Below are 21,010 nucleotides of genomic sequence, written 5' to 3'. Positions count from 1 at the left end.
GGGAGGGCATTCCACGGGGTGAAAAGGCCCTTTACAACATCCTTTATAACACAACTTCTGATTAAATCCAAAGCTCCCCCCCCTGGATTTCTACATTGGAACTGCAAGTGTTCTTAGGAGTAATACCAGACGGTACTCTTGGTACCTTGAGCCACTGAAGAATGGCCAGAGAAGCAGGGCCTTTTCAATGGTAGCACTCTTGTTATGGTATTTCCTGTCCAGAAAAGCTCACTGAGATCCTTTCCTGCTAGCCTTCGAGAGACTGAAGTTTGCATTTTAAATATAGAATGCTGAATGATTTGGATGCTCTTTTTATTGGTTTTGTATTTTAGCTTTTGCTGTTCATCTTTATTTTTCTTCTTTACCTGGGTTTTCTTATTTAGATGGCTATGCTAAGTGGCTTTTTATAGCTTCGATAGCCATATTATTATTATTATTATTATTATTATTATTTATTATTATTCTATACTGCCCTTCATCTGAAGATCACAGGGCAGTTTGCAATCTAAAAATACAAAAATGCAAATCAAAATAACAAACAAACAAAAATGATGTAAGAGATAAGAGAGGAAATAAATCAATACTTCAAAATAATTGAGCAGGTATTCGGAACAGGGTGTGTGAGAAAAGATCACTGGTGAGAATGGGAAGTTTTAGGGGGGTGCATATTCAAGTGCTATGCATGCAAATTAAAAGAGCAAGTATTGTGTGTTTCCAGTTACTTGATTATCCCTTCAATAGCCAGCTATGTGCACATCATCACTTTTCTTTTAAGTTCGGAGCAATCTGGGGAAACTTGGTTGATCGCTCGATGGACGAAGTTCTGTTTCCTTCAAACTGAGGCATGTGTTTCTCCAGTCCACTAAATAAAAGACAAAGCAGCCTGGAGATTCTAGTTTAAGATTTTGGTACAATGCACACGGATTCAGCAACTGCAAGACATACCTTGGGATCCACCTTGTTTTTTTATGATAATGAAGCAAAGTAAATGTTCTTCCTGATCTCATCTAGCACAGCAAGTGATTCTGAGGATAGTGCTGATCAGCGGGGATGAGTCAAATGTCTGAGTCATTCTGTCTCTTGGCTGAATCCCTAGAACACAGGGAAATCACAAGGTGAGTGGTAGGGGGACTGTCTAAAACATTATATACTGGGCTGTGGAACTGGTGGTTTTTTGTTTTTGTTTTTTAGAGCTTATTGCGCTCAATGGTTCTCATATTTATTCCTGCATAAGTTAAAGATTCTTCCCTCGTGGTGGTTTTTTTTCCTTGAGAAAGATTAGGCAGAGTAAAACCTTGCCTGAGAAATACCTGAATTTGAAATATTATTTCTTATGTGCTCTATTAACAAAGCACAGTAATAGGGGAAATGACTCTCATTTTCATTTTTTAGGCCTGTAATTTTTCTAGATGGTAAGGGGGAAAGTCCAGGAACAAACACCTTATTCTACTAGCAGATCATCAGAAATGGTTGCACATGTAGCAACCAGTACACCCTACAGCGATGCTACCATATTTAAACAGGTCTGGAAGCGAACACTAAGGAACAAATGTGGGTGTACAACAGTGAGCAGCAGCCAACATTACTACTATCTCAAAGCACAACTGAGTGGCATAATTGCTGAGGAACTTAGGAGCACACATTTTCAATGGTGAGCTTCAAAAACACTGCTCATTCTGCAAGCGCTCTTCTATCTACATACCACCGTTTTGTGAACATCTTGCTAACATATCCGCAGCTACAGCAGAAATAAATTTTTGGAAAAGACAATGAAATTCCAAAACTTGAAGTTCAAAACAATATAAATTTCAATGTCATTTTAAAAAGCAAATTATCTAAATGTGTAATCACGTGGGATTCAATTGATGCCCTTGTGCTCTGTGGCAAGAGATGGGGATTACTACTTTGCAATAACAAAACCCAATGCCTGCTTCAATGGTACTCCTAAACCTTGCATACACTGTGGCATATTTTAGAAATGATCTTTTCACAGGATATGACCAGAATTGGGACAGGTTCTATGTGTTTTGGGGGGCTTCTAATCATTAACTCATTCATGGTTGTTGTTGTTTTTAATAGGCAAACAAATAACTTCAGTACAGATTTAAAAGAAAATGACTTCCAAAATAAAACAAAATCTAAAATAAGAACATAAGGAGACCCCTGATGGATCAGACTGAAGGCCTGTCTAATGCAGTATTCTGTTTCTGGCAATGGGCACCCAGGGACCTATGGGAAACCTGCAAGCAGGACTTAGACAACGGTACTGTTGTTCTTTCAACATTCAGAGGCATGGAAGTAGTGTAGGAGATTCCCTATCACTATCCCTGTGATCATTCATAGCCTGAGGCAGGTCCTTCTTCAAAGGGAACAAATCTCCCTTCTCTTGATACCTTGCGTCTCCATGGAAGAGATTGATGGATGCACCTTCTCCTCAGAGGAGGTCTGCTCTGTCACAAGAGGGCTTGGCCTCAAATCCTTCCTCATCCTCCACTGTCTGGAAAGGGTTTCCTGCCTCATCAAGTCTGGGCACATCTGGGGGAAAGGAAGGGGACTTCCTCAAGCAGCCTCTTATGCATAGCCTCCTCCCCTTCAGAGTCCTCATTCCCATCTTCTGGTGCCCTCTGGCAGCCCGCCATTTCCCCAGGTCAACTTGGCATCTGCCACCTGCCAAGCTTCTTCTGCAAAGAGGTCACTTAAAGAGCCTACCTGAGGAATGTGATGAAAAAGAACCAAGGCTCCCTGTGGCGATCACACAGGGTCCCCGGACGTTTGACGGTGCATTGATCCCTGTGCCACCACTGTGATTGCTTCCCCGCTGCCACCAACCCGTTTCTCTCGGGTACACACGGAGTCCAGACAGTTGTTAACATTAAATCAAATAAGCAACCATTAACAAGGTTATGGTTTCAGATAATTTTTCTTGTCACTTTCTTAATCTTAGTTTCTTTACCGGCCTATACCTTCCTAATAACTTCTAACTGATTATCCCAACTGTCTGTCTGACTCCTCCTAACAGTTTCTATCACTCTCTCACATCAAAACTAGACCAACCCACAAACTTATCATCCCTCTTCCTTCTCCAACTCCCAGCTGACTTCCCAACAACTCCAACTCTAACTCCTCCCCTTGGTTTCCCACTGGCCAATCACACTAATTTAACCCTTTCCTTATGACCCACCTAGGAGGGCAAACGCCACACTCCCCACCTCTCATAATAAGCAGGGAAAGAGCCTTTAAAAAGCTGAGCTGACAGGTGCCAACAACAGCAAGCTTCTTGCAACTTGTTCCTCTTCCAAGAGCAGGGGATCCAGTTCCTTTTCCAGCACCAGTAGTCCAAGATGGGATCTTCTGTGAAGTTGCCCAGCCTTGCCGATTCTTTGTGAGTAAATGTGAAGGAGGAGTGTAGAGAATAGGCTACGGTAAGTTCAGTTTTAGAGCTACAGGGTTTGGTTTTATTTTTGTATTCTGTTTGGACCTCTGCCAGCTTTTCTCCTACCTTTATTCTGAATAATTTGGCTCTTTGCCAGCCTCAGAGCTTTAGAATCCCCATGTGCCGAAATGGTTGGCATTTGGGCTATTGGGAGTTTAGGATTGGACTGTGAGTAACCAGCGTACTCTTCTGAGGTCTGAGAAAGTGTGGGCTGCTGCTACTAAACCACAAAGGCCCAGGTTGAACGAAGGAGCGCTGGGCCACTTTTAATAAGTCATTGTGTTAATGTGCCTCAGCAGTAACTACAGGAGAGTAAGACCCACTGGGAGCAGTGCAGGTCTGTTGTGCTACATATGTCACCCTCTTCTCACTGCCAACACACTCCTAGGGCTCAGGAGGAACCATGGTATGAAAAAAATAAAATAATAAATAAAATAAAATTTTCCAGCTGCGATGTTCAGAAGCTTTTCAGCACTAAGGAACATCCAGAGGTGTTACCCGCATTTTGACTACATGTATTGATTATATTAAAAGCCCTCCTTATAACAAATGTTCAGATATAAAATCTGCTTGAGTATGGTGTACATATTTGGTTATTATTCTAATTAATCTTTTAGCAAGTGAGGCAGCAGTGATATTAGAGACCTGCTTCAGAAGAGAGATCAGTCAGCAGAAAGTAGTCTTATATATCAAAGTAATGTTAGCATCATTCAGTGAATCGTAAAGTTAAAAAGGCCATCAGCATTTATTAAAGAAAGGTATCTGTGGGATGAAAAGTGACTAAAATCTGAAAGTGTCTTGCTAAATACTGTGAGGTCACCATCTGAACCTGGTAGTTTATAAAGTTTCTGTTTTTGAGAAATATGTTATTAAACATGTCTAAGGGTGTTTAATGGGACGCAGGTGGCGCTGTGGGTTAAAGCCTCAGCGCCTAGGACTTGCCGATTGAAAGGTCGGCGGTTCGAATCCCTGCGGCGGGGTGTGCTCCCGCTGCTCGGTCCCAGCGCCTGCCAACCTAGCAGTTCGAAAGCACCTCCGGGTGCAAGTAGATAAATAGGGACCGCTTACCAGCGGGAAGGTAAACGGCGTTTCCGTGTGCGGCTCTGGCTCGCCAGAGCAGCGATGTCACACTGGCCACGTGACCCGGAAGTGTCTCCGGACAGCGCTGGCCCCTGGCCTCTTAAGTGAGATGGGCGCACAACCCCAGAGTCTGTCAAGACTGGCCCGTACGGGCAGGGGTACCTTTACCTTTACCTTTAAGGGTGTTTAATAATGGTCCATCTTCCTGAGCGGCACCTGATCCAGTGCTCAGAGTTGCTCTGATCTGATCCAAGGTGATCCAGAGTCATCCTGACCCAGAGTCACACTTCAAACCTATTTGAGGCCTGCACAATCATGTGTCCTTCTCCTCCCCACCAACTGTTTAATCATGGGTTTATACCCTAATTAGAAATGGTGAGTGGCAGGAGATGCTGGTCTCTTCCTCTTTCCTTGCCAGACCAACACTGCCCTTGCGACAGTCCCAGATCACTCTGGGTGGACCCACCCTAGGGCTGCCGCAACCTGATCTGACCAACTCCTAGATAGAACCAAATGTGGTTTGATGTCCAAGCCTCAGACAGATCCAGTTCACAGCTGTAATATCTAACATTCTAATTTATCAAAAGCTTTTTTAATTGTGCAGGACACACCTATTCAGTCTCAGAAGCAGGTCCCACTATGTTAACAGAAGAAAGGGCTAGTGGGAAGCATGCCAGGTTGGGTGCAGCTGCTTGAAAGGGACCCTATGTTTTCTGGATGCTTGAGACCACCCTGAGCATTTTCAAGGAAAGGCTGCTCCCAGTTTGGCTCTGAATGCACAAGGCTTATCCGGGGCTTTGAGCATGCAGCTATCAATCCCCAATCTTCCACCCACCTTTGGAGCTGGGGTGGTGGCAGGGATTGCCACACATCTGCCAGGGAATGTCTGCCCACCTCTGTAGCTCCAGAGGTGGGATGCAGGCTGGCTTTTTCACACAGCTAATGAAAGCCTCCAATTTCTTTTTCCAAGCACACACCCTTGATATTTTTAAACCCTTCTGATTCTTTCCTTTTTTGCTTTTTAAGAAAAGGATAAAAATCCTAATGATACTTACAGCCCTCTTGCCATACCCATAGATAGCAAGTCCAAATGTCCTTTTTATTTATATCATGCACTTTATGTAGGACTACAGAAAAAGTTTTTGATCATTAATCTCTGTTTTATTGGAGGAGTTTGCACTGTTTTAAAACATGCCCTTTTCCAGCACAGTGCTCTAGGAATTCACTAAAGCTGGCTTTCATTCTGACTGAACTCAGCTCTGAAAAACAGAAATGATTATAAATGCAGGTTGAGCTATATTAATTGTTATTAGAGGGTGAGCTGGCATTATATTTCAATAGTTTGGAAAGGCTGAGCAAAATCTATCTAGAGTGCAATTCAGTTATCACTTACGCTTAAGTGTTCTGACAATTTTTGTCTTCCAATATAAAGACCTGAAAGTTTATGTTGGTGTTAAGGTATTCTTATTACAAGGTTGGTCTTGCCCTTAGAGAAGGCAGAGAAACATATTCACACTTTTGGGGGGGGGTGCAATGGGTCTTGCACTGATTTTGAATCTGATTAACAGAATTAAGGCAGGGTGTGCAGGGCCACTAATGTTAGAGAGTTTTGCTAGTGATTTTTAATAGATGCAGAATTTTAGTAAACATAATTATTGTTATTTATTAGATTTATATACTGCCCTTCATCATTAAATCTCAGGGTGGTTCACAGAATCTTGTTTGGATATGAAATTTAAGATTTCAAATAGCGCTATTGCCCAGCCAACAGTAAAGTTAGTTGATTGGCAGCGTAATGCAAGCCCCGCCCTCTTGCCCTGGGCTGCAGGGGATGGGGCTGGATTGGACAGAGCAGCCCTTCCGGCCATTGCCTGCATAGTGCTGTCATCACTCCGATATGTGGATTCCACTTCCAACTGCTGAACAGGTGGGGTAGATGTGGTAGTGGCAGGCTTGCCACCAGCAAAAAGCCACAAAATGGTTTTTTTTTCTGATGGCAGGAAGAGGCTGAGCTGCCCCAGAACCTAGGCCCAATCTGGGCTTGAGCACTGTACCAACTCCAGGCTTTTAGTGACCTGTAATCTGCCCACCCACCCACTGGTGGTTGTTCCAATCCAGGCAGAAAGGATTGCAACCTAAACATCTGAGTTTTAATTGAGTAATTGACTCTGCATAGATTTGCTTGTAAGCAAAACCAATTATTTTGAGATAGATATTATATGGTTTGCTTCTAGACACACAGCAGGCAAAGGAACATCAAATCTCGTATTGTGTACTCTGGCTGACAGAAGCTCTCCTGGTTCTCAGGTAGACATCTCTCTGCTTCACCTGTTCCTTTTTATGTGAAAGTGCCAAAGCTAGAACCATTTGTATAGAAAAGAATGTGCTTTATGGCTGAGCTACTGTCCCTTCCCATCATTTCAGAAGAATGTTAATGTTTCTTCCAAAAAGAGTACAAGCTAAGTGGGCTTTAATCAGGCACACAGTTCAAGGACTTACGGCCCAATGCAATATGGGCTGTATGTAAAGTGAAACTAAAATGAGCAGACAACAGATAACCTGGGCATGTGACTGGACTTCAATTACTATTGTATTTTCATTATTTTTTTAATCTAATGTGTGGTTACTGCAAGCAGGAATATTTACCGTGTGCTTGTTATTTTGCAAAGTGAAGAACAACAATTGTTTATAGAAAACCATCTTTTAATTCTTCAAAGGTTTACATACAAAGAAAAAGTAGACTCTTTTTTAAATGAACACCTAGCATTAGCACAATATTGTAAATATAAAATCTGTTGTGTCATGTTTCTAAACATGAATCCTGAGTAAGAGTGGAACATATTTATAATATTATTGACTAAAAGAATACAGTCCCTTCATTATCAAAAGTGAGATAGCGTTTGTGTTCTATTACAGAACAATGAAAACAAGGCAACAGGTGTTTATTTAGCAAACTAGCCTGGATATTCACTGCAAACCTGAACATTTTCAAAATAAAATAAAATGGCAGGTTGTGCACCACAGTAAAAAGCATCAAATTGATGCACATGGGATTAAATTTTAACCACAAAATCCAGAATTAATCTATTCTGGTTGCAGTCATCTAATGGTTAAATCAATCCAAGAAAACTTAATTAATAAAACAATTGCAAATCAAACAGGTGTAAACTGTAACATTCATACTGACAGATAAGAAACAGTGATTTTTGAATCCACATTAAAAATAAAATACAAATTCCAAAACATGTATTAGTATTAAGCCCAATTACTGGTAGGTCCTATAAACAAAATACTTCTGGTGACTTTGTAAAATAAGGCAGCTAAATTTTTTTTCTCAAAAATGGTATATACTACTTTAATATTAAGAAGCTGTTTTCAGTAAGACAGCAAAACAAAGTATTTGAACACCAACTTGGGCATAAGATCTTTGCATTATGGAATGCAATATTCAACCTTTGAATAAAGTTTTCAAATTCCATGTGGTAAAAGTGCATAGGAGTGGGATACTGTTAAGAGAAAATATGTCCTTTCACAGTATTCAAATCTCTCTTACAGTTATGTTCACTGTGTCAGTCTAAAGTCAGCATTATGTGAAATAATACATTATTTCTGAAGCAGTACTGTACATCATTCTGAAGGCTTTTTAAAACGTTTTTTCTGCTCCTTGATGTCGTTCCTCTTCTTCATCTGCTTCTTCAATAACCTGAATTTCATCTGCTTGACATAAGGATGTGTTCTCTGACTGTTTACTCTCTTCTGATTTATTTAGTTCTTCTTCTTCAACTACTTTCTTCCATACTTTATGATTTTCATTCAAATGGTGTATCAGCTGACAAAATATTCGCTGCCTGCTTTTTCTTCTCTGTAGTTCTGCAAAAGAGGGAAATGCCACTTTTCAAAAGAGAGCTAAACAAGTATGAAACACTTTCCTTATGCTTAGGAAAGTGGTATACTGAACCAACCTGAATGGCTATGAATACACCTTTGTCAGGCATTCTAGCTGATTAAACAGGGAACAGGATGCCCTTAAAGGAGAATGGTCTGTGTGCTCAGAATGATGATGAAAGATGAGCTTTGTGAGATGGCAGGAAGAAAGGACCTGGGGGGTAAAGGGAACTTGTAATTGGAAATGGGAATATGAAGGAATTTGGTGCAATGTTTGAATGAGCAGCACAGATCCAAGGGGATTCTGCTGGTCAAATGGGGCTTTCCCTTTCACCTGCAGCCTCACGTGCACCCCCAAGATATGTTCCAGAGGGTCAGGGGACTCTATCAAACAGATTGCTGGTGTTCAGGGAGGAAGAGAAGATGGGGAAAGTTCACTCAAGCAGCTTTGAACTTTACCCTTTATAGATACTTGTAATGGTGATATTTTACTATGATATCTGGATCATACAACAATTTATTTATATGCCTCCCATCTGCTACTCTAAGGCAGCTTCCAACAAATGTAAAAAGTTAACTAGATCCAAATCCATTTAAAATTCTGTATGTAGTTTAAGTATTTAGACTTACTTGTGCTTAAATCTTCCATCTCATCGTCTTCACTGTCCAACTCTTCTTCATCATAATCTTCAGAGCTTTCCATATCATCTTCTTTTTCATCAATCCACTGGCCTGGAAGCAAGCCAGCTGCATCGTAAGAGTTACAGAGAGGACCAACAATATGAGTAATAAAAGATTCTTGTAGTTTTGCAAGTTGAGGAGAACGTCTATCCATAAAAGGGCTAATGGGTAATCCCAGACTTGCCTCTTCATCTCCCTGTAAATTCATAAATACAAACACTTAGAAAAGCTTGGGTATCAGTGCAAAGTTTGGTAACTGGAGCACATAAAACAAAAACAAACAGCCAATATTTCAATAAGGAGTTGTGTTACATTTGTTCTAGTCTTATAGAGCATCACAAAGAACACATTATCAGCAGATATTTCCTTATGAAACTACACTGTAATCACACTTTCTAAGCAGCAGTCATGGAATATATAAAGCTGATTTGTGCCATGCCCAGCATGTAAATACAATATTTAAATAAGTATTGCTACAATCTACAGCTGCCATATGCTGATAGCCAGTAATCATTGGTCATGAAAACAGACTTTTGCATGATGATACAACTGGATACAGTTGTACTTTTCCTACTAAGCTATAGTTATGCCGTAGTATAGTTAGAAGCTAAGATATGAAAGCTAGGAGCTAAATGGCACCTTAAACTTCGGTTATGGGCACAACAATGGAAAGCCCAGGGGTGCTGTTTTATAACAATACAAAGCTGAAAATGAATGAACAGCAGCTAAAATATTATGTTCATTTTCAACATGGTTTAGTCCTTCCCCTGCCCACCCCCCTAATAATCTTAAGAGGGTCTCCAGTTTTCAAAGAGTAGGTGGAATCTTTCAAAAATTCTGATTTCCCAGGCCTACCTGCTCATAAAATTCATTGACAATGCCCTCTGTCCATTTCAAGTGCAGATCTCTAACTTTTGCTGGACCATTGATATCTGCAAGCTTGATGCATATCTGACACACTAATAAACGGTCACTCTCATTACTCCATTCTATACCATGACTGTTTACATCATTAGCCTGTTTGGAAGAAAAAACAGTTTTTAGTATTTTGGTTTACTAACATCCACAGTCTATTTCTTTCATTAGATTCAGTGGACTTGGCATTCATCATATAAGGAAGAGCATTATTTATTTTATACATTGTGCAGCACAATCAATACTATTCATGACTCCCAGTTCAATGGGTCTTCCTCTCCAGTAAGTGTATGGAAAATAGCAGCTTTAGGCTGCTGTTGTAGACACACTTGCCTGGGAGAATAATCTTCCCTCATGTACCTACCTGACTGCTTGATCTGCAGTTTTACAAGTGCCATATAATGTTTGTTCCATATCTATGAGGAATTAATATTTCAGTATGGCATCCATGCTTTGGAATTTCTGGCCTACGAATACTATTGTTATAGTACTGCATGCTTGCTAAAAAAATTTATTTCAGCAAATGAATGCAAATGTAAATTCTGTTAAGCTTATCTGCATGTTGTTGATAATTATTATAATTCTGTACATCACTTAAAAAGATTTTTTTTGACTTAGTGGTTAAAAAAACTTACCACATTTTTCCGTGTATAGGACACCCCCATGTATAAGACACCCCCTATTTTGGGGGACTCAAAATTAAGAAAACATCCCCCCAGCATTACCCGTGTATAAGACGAGCCCCAATTTTAAACCTATTGTTTTTTGGGGGGGAAACCCTATACACAAAAAAATAATACGGTAGCTAAATACGTAAAGTTTTAATCATTATGGTATATAGCCTGCATGCAGGCATAAACTTGGGCTACAAACCTTGGCATTAAATTCAGCAAGAAAATCGAAATGTTTCTTAAGATCTGTAGCAAGAATTGCTTCGATCACTAAAAATCGCAATCGCTTGAATTGTACATGATCAAGATTAGGCAAAAAGTTATATTCTGGCAGAGATAAGAAGAGGCTCCATGCAGACGCAGCATGATGATTTTCCAGAACTGATCTGTCGTTGTACAGCACAGCCTGCAAAATTAATACACATCCTTTAAAAATTGACATTTCACAAAAATGTATAGACCAAATAAAATTTCTGACTCCAGAGATAATTCAGATCAAAGATAATGTACAAGCAGGTCCATGTTTTACAATTAATCTGCTGGCAGTTTGTTGTACCTGAAAATATTGGGAGGAACTGTGGTTGTGATATTTCCTCCAAATGTTTTTAAAATATTTAAACAGACAAACGAAATAACCAAAGGATGGCCCTATAAATCAGTTATCCAGTATTACAAAATCAAATCCTAGCCGGGTATTTCCAAAAGCTGATATGATGAGGTTTCCTGCCTCAAGCAACAGGAGGAACAATATTACGCACTTGGTAGTGTCCTGGTGCCCACTAGGGAAAATCCCATTCCAGGCATTTCGCCCTATAGGACGCACCGTCCCATAAGGCGCACCTAGTTTTTTGGGGGGGAAATAAAGGGGAAAAAATTTATTTCCCCCCCAGCCCAAGCTTCCCCTGACCCCAGCCCCCAGAACAGGCAACTCTCTGCAAGCCCTGGGAGCCCGGCACTGGTCTCCCGCGCCTTGCGGAGAGCCGCGTGAAGTCTGGGCACGCTGAGCGCAGCGCGCCCAGCCTTTGGCATGCAGGCAACTCTCCGCAAGCCGCGGGAGCCCAGCGCTCCCATGGCTTGCAGAGATCTGCACACCAACCCCTCTCACTCTCCAGGCTTCAGCGAATGCCTGCATTCGCCCCATAGGACACACACACATTTCCCCTTCATTTTTGGAGGGGGAAAAGTGCATCCTATGGGGCAAAAAATACGGTATATTGTAGGGTTTATCAGTTTTATTTATGTTATGTATTACATTTATAACTTTTCTTATGTTTGAATACAATTTTCATTTATGAAGCCTGCTTGGCTATTCAGAATGGAATTTCCTATTACAATGTTTAACTTTGTTGCTATTACATCCAGCTATGTTTTAAAATCCTGTTATAAAAGTGCAGTAAGACTATATAATTGGAACACTGATGAGGTATGTGTATTACTATTAATCTTGTTTGTTCTGATGTGTTTGGAAATATATGATTTTGCATGATTTCCTTTAGCACAGTACCCATATATCAAACACATTTAAAAGCCAGCAAATATTAATGCATGTGTCTGCTAAATTTCAGGAATTGAATTGAATACCAGAAACATTCCAGAAGACAAAACATCCTACCTGAGGAGCATTTGTAGCTACCAGAAAAGCATTTGTACGGCCAGGATGATCATAATCATGCATAGCTGCTGCAATATAAAGAGCCATTAATTCTAAGGCTGGAATATTTGAGGCTAAGCATCCATAATTTTCATCAACCATAGCACAACTCCTGGAGGAAATAAAGGCAACTCGGTCAGCTGAAATATCATCTTCTGTATCTGGGGAAAAAACAGACATGAACTTACATTTTAAGAATATTCAGCGATAGCATCTTCATAAATATTTATGTTAAACCCTTCAATGAACAGATTTCACTGTGTTGAGTTTAAATTTTAAAATATAATCTTTAAAAAGTAAAAAAACCCAGAAAGTTGGTAATGACTATTCTTCAAGAGAAATAAATCACGTGTTACGTATTTCTGGATTTTGAAGCCCTTGAAAGTGAAGTCTACCACTCAATAGCCAGAGAAATCATATTTAAAGAGAACAAATTGTAATGAATATTTATATATGTCAACAAAAATTGTATTGTACAGTTGTCATTTAAAATGTGTTAAAATGCCTAGTGAACAAAATCAGATGATGATATTATAAGCAGGGTGTGGCAAATGCCTAATTCACGCATATCATTCACTATTAACTATCTTAACTTCAGGTGTACATTTACAAAAATGAAATGGTATTTTTCTGAACGATTTTTTAAAAATGTTATTTCCAAAAATCATTTTCTCTGTTTATAAATAAAATACTTCTCAATTCCACTATTCCACTGCACAAAAAGAATGACTTCATTTTCTGTTCAATGTTAGTGAAATCTGTACAAATTTCAAGCAGGTACAATGAAGATTCAAGCTGTATTTCTTGCATCTGAATGATCCCGTGCAATTGCGATGCATCAGAAATAGATACTTCCTTCTAAGACACACATGCGATTCAAGTGCCCCCCACCCCAAAGATATTCTGATGCTTTTATTATATAAAGAATACATATTTTTTTTAAAAAAAATTGCCTTATTATCACTATCTCTATTGTGTAAAACGAAGGCTAAACAATTTCCTTTAAGTCATACTGGGTTAAACTTAACAGAACATTTTAAGATGAGTATATATTAATTAAAGTAAGACCTTGAATGTTCAGGACTATTTCATTTTTACATTGGAATAATTAGGAAAAGCTCTAATTAAGTTAAATAGTTTAGCCTTAGGTATTTTTAGTCTGAGATGTTTCATTTCTTAATTAAATAAAGAAATATTAGCCTAATGTATTTTAGTTGCTAGAAACATGCTGACCACTGCAGGAAGATATAGGTCTCATTCTGGATAAGAGATCTAAGTGAAACAGTTTCCTTGGCTAGGAAGCAAAGCATGTCAGCAATTATTCAATCAATTATCCTAAAACCAGACACACAGTGCTTGTAAATGACATAGACTGTTAGTTCTATCTTTCAACTATGAAATCTACAAGTAATAAGAGAAAGAAATAGGAGACATTTCCTCCACCTCAAATATATTCATTTTATATTATGGTGGGGGGATCTCTGTGGAAGACCAAACGAAGTCACATACCAATGTCCGCTCCAGTTATAGAATCACTATATAGTTGCTGAAATCCAGGAATTGGTCTTGTTGTAAGATACCAAACAGCATGAAGAACATCTGTTGCATGTATTCGATTGTGATCTAAAATAAGATTTTTTAATTAAATCCAAATGTTATCATAATATAAACTAAACATACCATCTGTAACCTGCTAGCAGTGAAGCACTTGGAACACAGGATGGAAGAGGGGGAAAATGACTTAGGAATTTAGACTGACAGCTTCTGTAGATCAAAGGTGCAAATCTGAGCCCCATATAATAACTGTGCTAGGGGTTTAGATTTAAACATTTTAAGTGCTGATGGTATTTTCCTTTCGTATGGAAAAGCGTGTCAGAATCTTGGCACTCTGAGATGCTTTTTCCTTTGCATATTTCTGATGTGCTCCCCATGACCCTGTTGACTGAAAAGTAAGGCCAAGGTATTTAAAGACTTTTAACTTGTTAGATCAACTTGATTATCCATATAGCATCTATGGACCCTATAGTTTCTTGAAAACACTATGACTTTAGTTTTCTTGTAATTAACAGCCAGTTCATACACTTCCTTACTGGTGGGTTAAAAAATCTGGCCCTTTGACAGCATTGCCTGCACACAGGACTTCTTCCTTTTATATGGGGCTTTCAGACATCCTCCCCACCCTCTGCCCCATTTGAGGCAACTGGGACAGATGATTGACAGATTAATGGCCCCATGCACCCTCCCCCAGGGGAGATAAGGATCTGGCCTACAGGCCAGAAAGGTCCCCCACCCTCTAATGACAGTACGGGGGGGGGGGGGGAGTGACAAATGTGTCAACATTATAAAGGTACTCAAACCCCACAATTAAGTACCAAAAAAAGCTCAGCATGGAGTGTATTAGCTGCTACAAAACAGCTATTTGAGCTATTTCTCAAAGTATCTTCCACACAAGTTTTTCAATAATATTTCAACAATGTTGCAGACAAGCATAATGGCATGGTAGAGTAAAGGAAGGGTTAAAGAAGAAGGTAAGAGTTGTTTCAAAATTAAAGTTTGTCTGCAATAAGAGAAATAGATATGTGAATGCTTAAGGTGGCTGTTGATAATTCTGTCAGAAATCCCCCAGCATTCTACCACCAAGAAAACTAAAATTCCTAAAATTCCTTGAATGGGAGGACAGTGTTTGAAACTCCCATTGTTCTAGGCACATTTGCGGCAGGGAATTTCATTAGGGTGAGCAGTTTTTGAGCTCTGGGCACAGTACTGTGCCTAAGATTTCAGATTAAAACTGCAGAGTGGAAGAAAAGGAGGACCTTTTTCTGCCTCCCCACTTCCAGCTACTCTCTGAAGACTGAAGAAGAGACCCTCTTAAGAATATTAAGCGGGTGGGCAAGGGAAAGTCTAGACCATGTGAAAAATGTACATAATATTTTAGCTGCAGTTCATTCATTTTCAGATTTGTATTCATATTATAAAATAGCGCGCCTAGACATTCTATTGTTGCACCCATAAGGTGCCATTTAGCTTCTAGCTGTCATATCTTGGTTTCTAACACTGTGGGAGGGGGGAGTTTATTTAGATGGGTTTGAATACTGATGGTGCATGTGAGAAAGAATAAAGAATAAAAATTAAAAGATAGTCCAAGTTATTTAAAAGTTTCAGCATTAAACTTTGTACAAGACTGATTAATATCTCCTTGTATTTGCGAAGCTAGCAAATGATTTACACGCATACAGTTCATTTTATCCATTTTTGTTATCACAGTATTAGCAATTTAAATCTATTTATTGTTATTATTCCATAACGTATTAAAAACATTAATAAAAGAAACCCAGCCTTCATTATCATAGTATTACATCGCAGCATTAGATATTTGAAAATAGGATTAACATGATAAACTACACAGTGTGGCTTAAAGGAAAAAAATAATAATCCTAATGTTGTAAGGTATTACTTACAGGGAATGTCTCGATAACCATTTTCTAGTGCCTGAAAGTAGTTCATGAATTGCCGAGTTGGAATTTTGAAAATTTCGAATAAACCAGTGTCTTGAAACAATGTGAATGCAACCTGAATGCAGAATATAATTATTTTCATTGTAAGGAAAGTTAATGTACAGTTATTTATACTTCATTTTTTAGGTTTTACATTTTGTCTTTTAAAAGAAAACTAGATTTTTTAAATTAATAATTAAATATGAGGCTCAAATATATTGAATACTAAGAACGTTAGGATGTATAATATAAATAAACAATGAAGTGGATAAAGCTGTTAGGTCTGCATCCCAAAAAGTATAAGCACTAGCAGAGCAGGTTTTCTCATTCACTCCTCAACATAGCAAACCCCTCTTCCTCAAAAGCTGCTCCTGAGGGTGAAGAGCCTCTTTAGAATATGGGGTGTGGTATAGGGAAAGGATCAGTGGTTCTCCTTATGCAAGCAGATCAAGCTATGGATATCTTAAGTTAAAACCTAATGCAGTTTACTAACCAATTATTGAGGTTTCCTAACCAAAGAGGTTTAGTTATTAATTAGTAAAAACCATCTAATTCCTGCTCTCTAAAAGAATTCTGTGTATAATTCACAAGAATGTGTGATATTTATTAGGCTTACATGCAACTATTTATATTTTAAACATTGCGTTGAATCTCCTTTGGCAGCTCCCACTCCATTTTCTAAGCTCCTGACTACAGTATGGCACAACATCTACATGAACATTAATAAAGTTCACTGCTGACCAGAGCTCTCTTAAGGCAATCTGGAGCTGTGACTAGGAAGTATATGGTGATGGGAGAAAAGCAGAGATGAATCTGTTTGCTCTGCCATCCCTTTGTTTCATTCTGCATCCACTACATCGTTGGTAAAAGTTTCAGTGATGCAGAGTGCTTTCGATCAGCTTGGGCTGGGGGCCTAGCTATGCCCCTATCTCAGTGGTGTCCAAACTTTTTTCAAAGATTCGATGAAGTGAAGGGCTGTGGGGGCCGACCAAAGGGCCAACTGAAGTTGTTGACTTTTGTTAGGAATGAAGTTATTGAGCTTTTTTTAGGATTTTACCCCAGAAAACAAACTGCCACAGGGGCCGGATTAAACCGATCGGCAGGCCAGATTAGGCCCCCGAAACGGACTTTGGACATGCCTGCCCTATCTGGACAGGCTAGCCTAACTTCTGTTAACTATGCTCTGGTAACCTTTAGATTCCTCCACATGTGATTTCTTCCTTGTATGTTCTTTCTTCTTGTATGTTGCTTTGATGTAATTTTTTGAAAACAGTGCCAAACAAACAAATAAATAAATCTCGTCTTCACAAGTATAGGAAGCTGAATGTTTACTATACACAGTTCCAGAATGCATGAAGAGGGCTCTCTACTTTCTTTTTTAATCAAGGCTTAAAAGTAGGGTTGCTACGGGACAGGTTTGTCCCTCCCCGCTTTGGGGTATTCCAAAGTTCTCTAACTGCAAAACAACATTTCCTACATTGAACATGTAAGCTTAGAAAAATAGCATAATTCTATTACAAAGCCTAGAAGGTGTTCGTGTGTAACATATGACATATATCTAGGAACAACCAACCTGACTAAGGATTCTTCCAGATTTGTCTCCCATTTTTTCAACAAGATCAAATATTTGGAAATTCCAATTGTTTATCTTCTCCATTAATGAATCATGGTCTTCTGTTAGAATCAGTTCTAATGAAGGAGCTGTGTCCATCTGTATAAGAAAAGTATAACATATAAAAATACTAATTTATTATATGCATTTAGTTTTATATTATAAGTCCACAATCTTCTGAGGCTAGTTAATGTAATCACTTTGCATATGATTGGACATTGCTAAACTTGATCAGACTAGGTAAGATAGTGTATACAAAATAGGATTTATTTAGCAACTTGTATATCCCACCTATCTTCCATCATCCAAGGGAGAATACATGTGGTGCCCATATGAACAACCATGCAGGCACTGACCAAATCCAGACCGGCCTAGATTCAGCAAGGTGGTTGCCTCCTGATACTCTGGGACAAATTTATGTAATCTGAAGCACTGGGTTTTTAACAACCACAGAATGATTACTTGCTGTGCAGGAGCAACTGCCCAAGATCTCTGGCTCAAAAAAACATTTAACGTCACATCAGAATAATGAACATGAGCCAAATCTGTGGTATCTAAAATAATTTCAGGAATTGCTCTATTATCATAATCCATAAAACTCTGTTAGCCTTACTTTCCCAGCAGAATCCCTAAAATATTCGCTAGTCTGCCCCATTCATTCAAGCAGCTATTCTGACTGCCAAATTGGGCTTAGAGGAGACTTTAGCACAACACAAAACTGTAGTAACTCTTGAGCACTATTTGGCAGCTAACATCTACTCTTGGCTGTTCAAGAACCTGTGGACATAGTACTTTATATTTTTATTTGGCTTCTCTCTTGTTTCGTTTTCTATACCCTCATGCTCATATCCATGATTCAGACACCACTGCCAAATGAGGACTAACTGTCCAGCAGTGATCTTTGCCTATGTTAGCAATGCTAGGGCAAAGACTAATATGTTACAAGAACTAGTACTTCTTTCAGATACTGATATTTGTGTAAAACAACATCATTAATGATTTTATGGGAAGATAACTATCATATACTTAAAAGGAAATTGTACTTCTTGATCATGTTGACTTCTGGTATGAGTGTATCTCTATTTCCACTCGCCTCAGCTTAAACTGGAAGGTGAGATGGATGTGGAGCTAAGTCTTCCCTTTTCCCTTGCTACATACAATCCTCCCTAATGGGCACAGGTTAGAAAGGGGGGGACTGTACCACAGCAGGCCCTATAGGAACCTCATGAACACAGCTGTCTTCCTGTCACCATCCTGGGTTTCTGCTGGAGCAGAACTGTGGAGAATGGCCAAAAAAAAAGTATTTGCTCCATCAACAAAACATAAGCAGATAATATACTATTGCTGTAGAAAAGTGCCTATACGGGGCATCAGTGATATAATATGTGTAGAGTTTGGAAGAGCTCAGAGATCTAACAATAATTGTTGATAAAATCAGGAGGAGGAGGAGGAGGAGGAGAAGAAGAAGAAGCAGAAGCAGGAAGAAGAAGAAGAAGAAGAAGAAGAAGAAGAAGAAGAAGAAGAAGAAGAAGAAGAAGATTTTATACCCCACCTATCCCCCTAACGGGACTCAAGTCAGCTTACATATGAAAACAAGAATCACTTAAAACATAGAAAAACCAACCATTAAATTACAGTTAAACACTGGCAGAATTAACACTATACAGAATCAAAGAATTGTAGAGTTGAAAGGGACTGCACGGGTAATCTACTCCAACCCGTTGCAGTGCAGGAATCTCAACACACAGTCCCCCATCCAATGTGAAACCATACTGGACCCTGGTTAGCAGTTTTATTGCTGCATAAAATATGTTTAAAACAAACCAAGTATTATAATAAAAACAGCAGGTCTCAACCATGATTTTGGTTGTGCCTGGTGATCACTTGGAGAAGTCATATCTCCACCTGTTGGGTATTGGAATGTAGAAAATAAAAAGCTACTTTATGTTCTGAATCCTATATTTATCATGCACTTAACCCATGTTTTTATGAAGTTTTCACATTTTGAAAGTTAATTCTAGACCTGTTCAGAAAATTGTATGTGAAGCATTGATGTTATAAAACAAATTAAATATAGCACGTTGCAATAAAATAGTACATCTCTATTAAAAACATCACTACGGTATTACTGCAATGATATGCTTACATTAGTTTGATCCATTTGATGACTATGATTTTCTGTATCATCCTGCTTTTTCTCTATAAGGTGAACAGAGTCTTTTGAAATATAATTATTTGCATCTTCACCTTAAGAAATGTAAACAATACAGTGAAATGTAAACAATACAGTGAGTTTAATGTAAGTATGAAACAAAAATTTCATAATGCTTTATTTGATTTTTTTATGGGAAGCAGCTCATAGATGCGATCAAATGAATTTTAAAAATTGTTCTTATTAAGTCTCAACCACAGTTTAAAGACCAGCTTCATCAGTTCCTCCCTGAACTCCCAGCTATAGGAGCTATTCCATTAGCCTATAGGAGAGAGTGAGAGATCCACTCTATGTGCTCTGCTGAAAGACTGGCAACTTTAGGCTCCTGCAGGTGGCGCTGTGGGTTAAAGCCTCAGCGCCTAGGGCTTGCCGATCGAAAGGTCGGCGGTTCGAATCCCTGTGGCGGGGTGCGCTCCCGCTGCTCGGTCCCAGCGCCTGCCAACCTAGCAGTTCGAAAGCACCTCCGGGTGCAAGTAGATAAATAGGGACCGCTTACCAGCGGGAAGGTAAACGGCGTTTCCGTGTGCGGCTCTGGCTCTGGCCAGAGCAGCGATGTCACGCTGGCCACGTGACCCGGAAGTGTCTCCGGACAGCGCTGGCCCCTGGCCTCTTAAGTGAGATGGGCGCACAACCCCAGAGTCTGTCAAGACTGGCCCGTACGGGCAGGGGTACCTTTACCTTTACTCCTTGGAATACTTCCATTCCAGCTTTTCATTACAAATATTCTATAGCTAAGTTTGCTTTTCTCTTCATCCTTCCCAATGCCACTCCCTTTAGTTTCATGCTTTTAGATTGTAAGCATGCTACAAGCACTTGGCTTGCCATTTTTTTAAAAAAATTATTAATTATATCATAACAATATATAGCAAACACCATTACATGTCAAACATCCTTGCTTCTGATACAAGAAAACAAGTGAAAGAAAAAAGAAAAAAAGGATATGACATATGAAAATGGGAGAGGGACAACATAACAAAAACTCCGTAATACCATGAATAAATAAAAAGGAAAAATATAATCATTTACTTTGTCATTCTAGAAATATGGAAATAATGACATTTGTAAGTTGCTCTGGGAACTTCTTTTGACTAAAGAGCAAGATAAAAATGCTTTGAAGAACTACATAAAATGGTTTTCTTACTTCAGACATGTGTAGCTGTACTTATTTACCGTATTTTTGGCCCTATAGGACGCACTTTTTCCCCTCCAAAAATGAAGGGGAAATGTGTGTGCGTCCTATGGGGCGAATGCAGGCTTTCGCTGAAGCCTGGCGAGCGAGGGGGGTTGCGCACCGACCACTCTCGCTCTCCAGGCTTCAGGAAGCTATCAGCTAGCCGTGGGAGACCCAGCTCTCCCAGGGCTAGCGGAGAGCTTGC

The 21,010-nt window shown here is 39.3% G+C and overlaps 2 protein-coding genes across 2 annotated transcripts in view; one reads left to right on the top strand and one right to left on the bottom strand.

Annotated features, from left to right (window-relative positions):
• The window catches only part of PSMA1 (proteasome 20S subunit alpha 1), a 395,447-nt gene that overhangs the window by 313,398 nt on the left and 61,039 nt on the right, over window positions 1–21,010 (top strand). The gene's annotated exons all lie outside the window — the stretch shown is intronic.
• PDE3B (phosphodiesterase 3B) overlaps window positions 7,260–21,010 on the bottom strand; it is a 54,601-nt gene continuing 40,850 nt past the window's right edge. Inside the window, exons 8-16 of the mRNA XM_079965972.1 lie at window positions 19,569–19,669; window positions 17,384–17,521; window positions 15,775–15,886; window positions 13,826–13,939; window positions 12,278–12,477; window positions 10,868–11,071; window positions 9,935–10,096; window positions 9,029–9,275; window positions 7,260–8,383 (exon numbers count right to left, since the gene is read on the bottom strand). Of these exons, the coding sequence (XP_079822098.1) occupies window positions 8,157–8,383; window positions 9,029–9,275; window positions 9,935–10,096; window positions 10,868–11,071; window positions 12,278–12,477; window positions 13,826–13,939; window positions 15,775–15,886; window positions 17,384–17,521; window positions 19,569–19,669 (1,505 nt within the window). The 3' untranslated portion in view covers window positions 7,260–8,156. The remainder of the gene's footprint in view (window positions 8,384–9,028; window positions 9,276–9,934; window positions 10,097–10,867; window positions 11,072–12,277; window positions 12,478–13,825; window positions 13,940–15,774; window positions 15,887–17,383; window positions 17,522–19,568; window positions 19,670–21,010) is intronic.

Source organism: Podarcis cretensis (assembly GCF_951804945.1).
Source record: "Podarcis cretensis genome assembly, chromosome: 1".
Taxonomy (NCBI): domain Eukaryota; kingdom Metazoa; phylum Chordata; class Lepidosauria; order Squamata; family Lacertidae; genus Podarcis; species Podarcis cretensis.
Note: the sequence above shows the minus strand (reverse complement) of the source record. Positions and strands in the feature narration are given on the sequence as shown.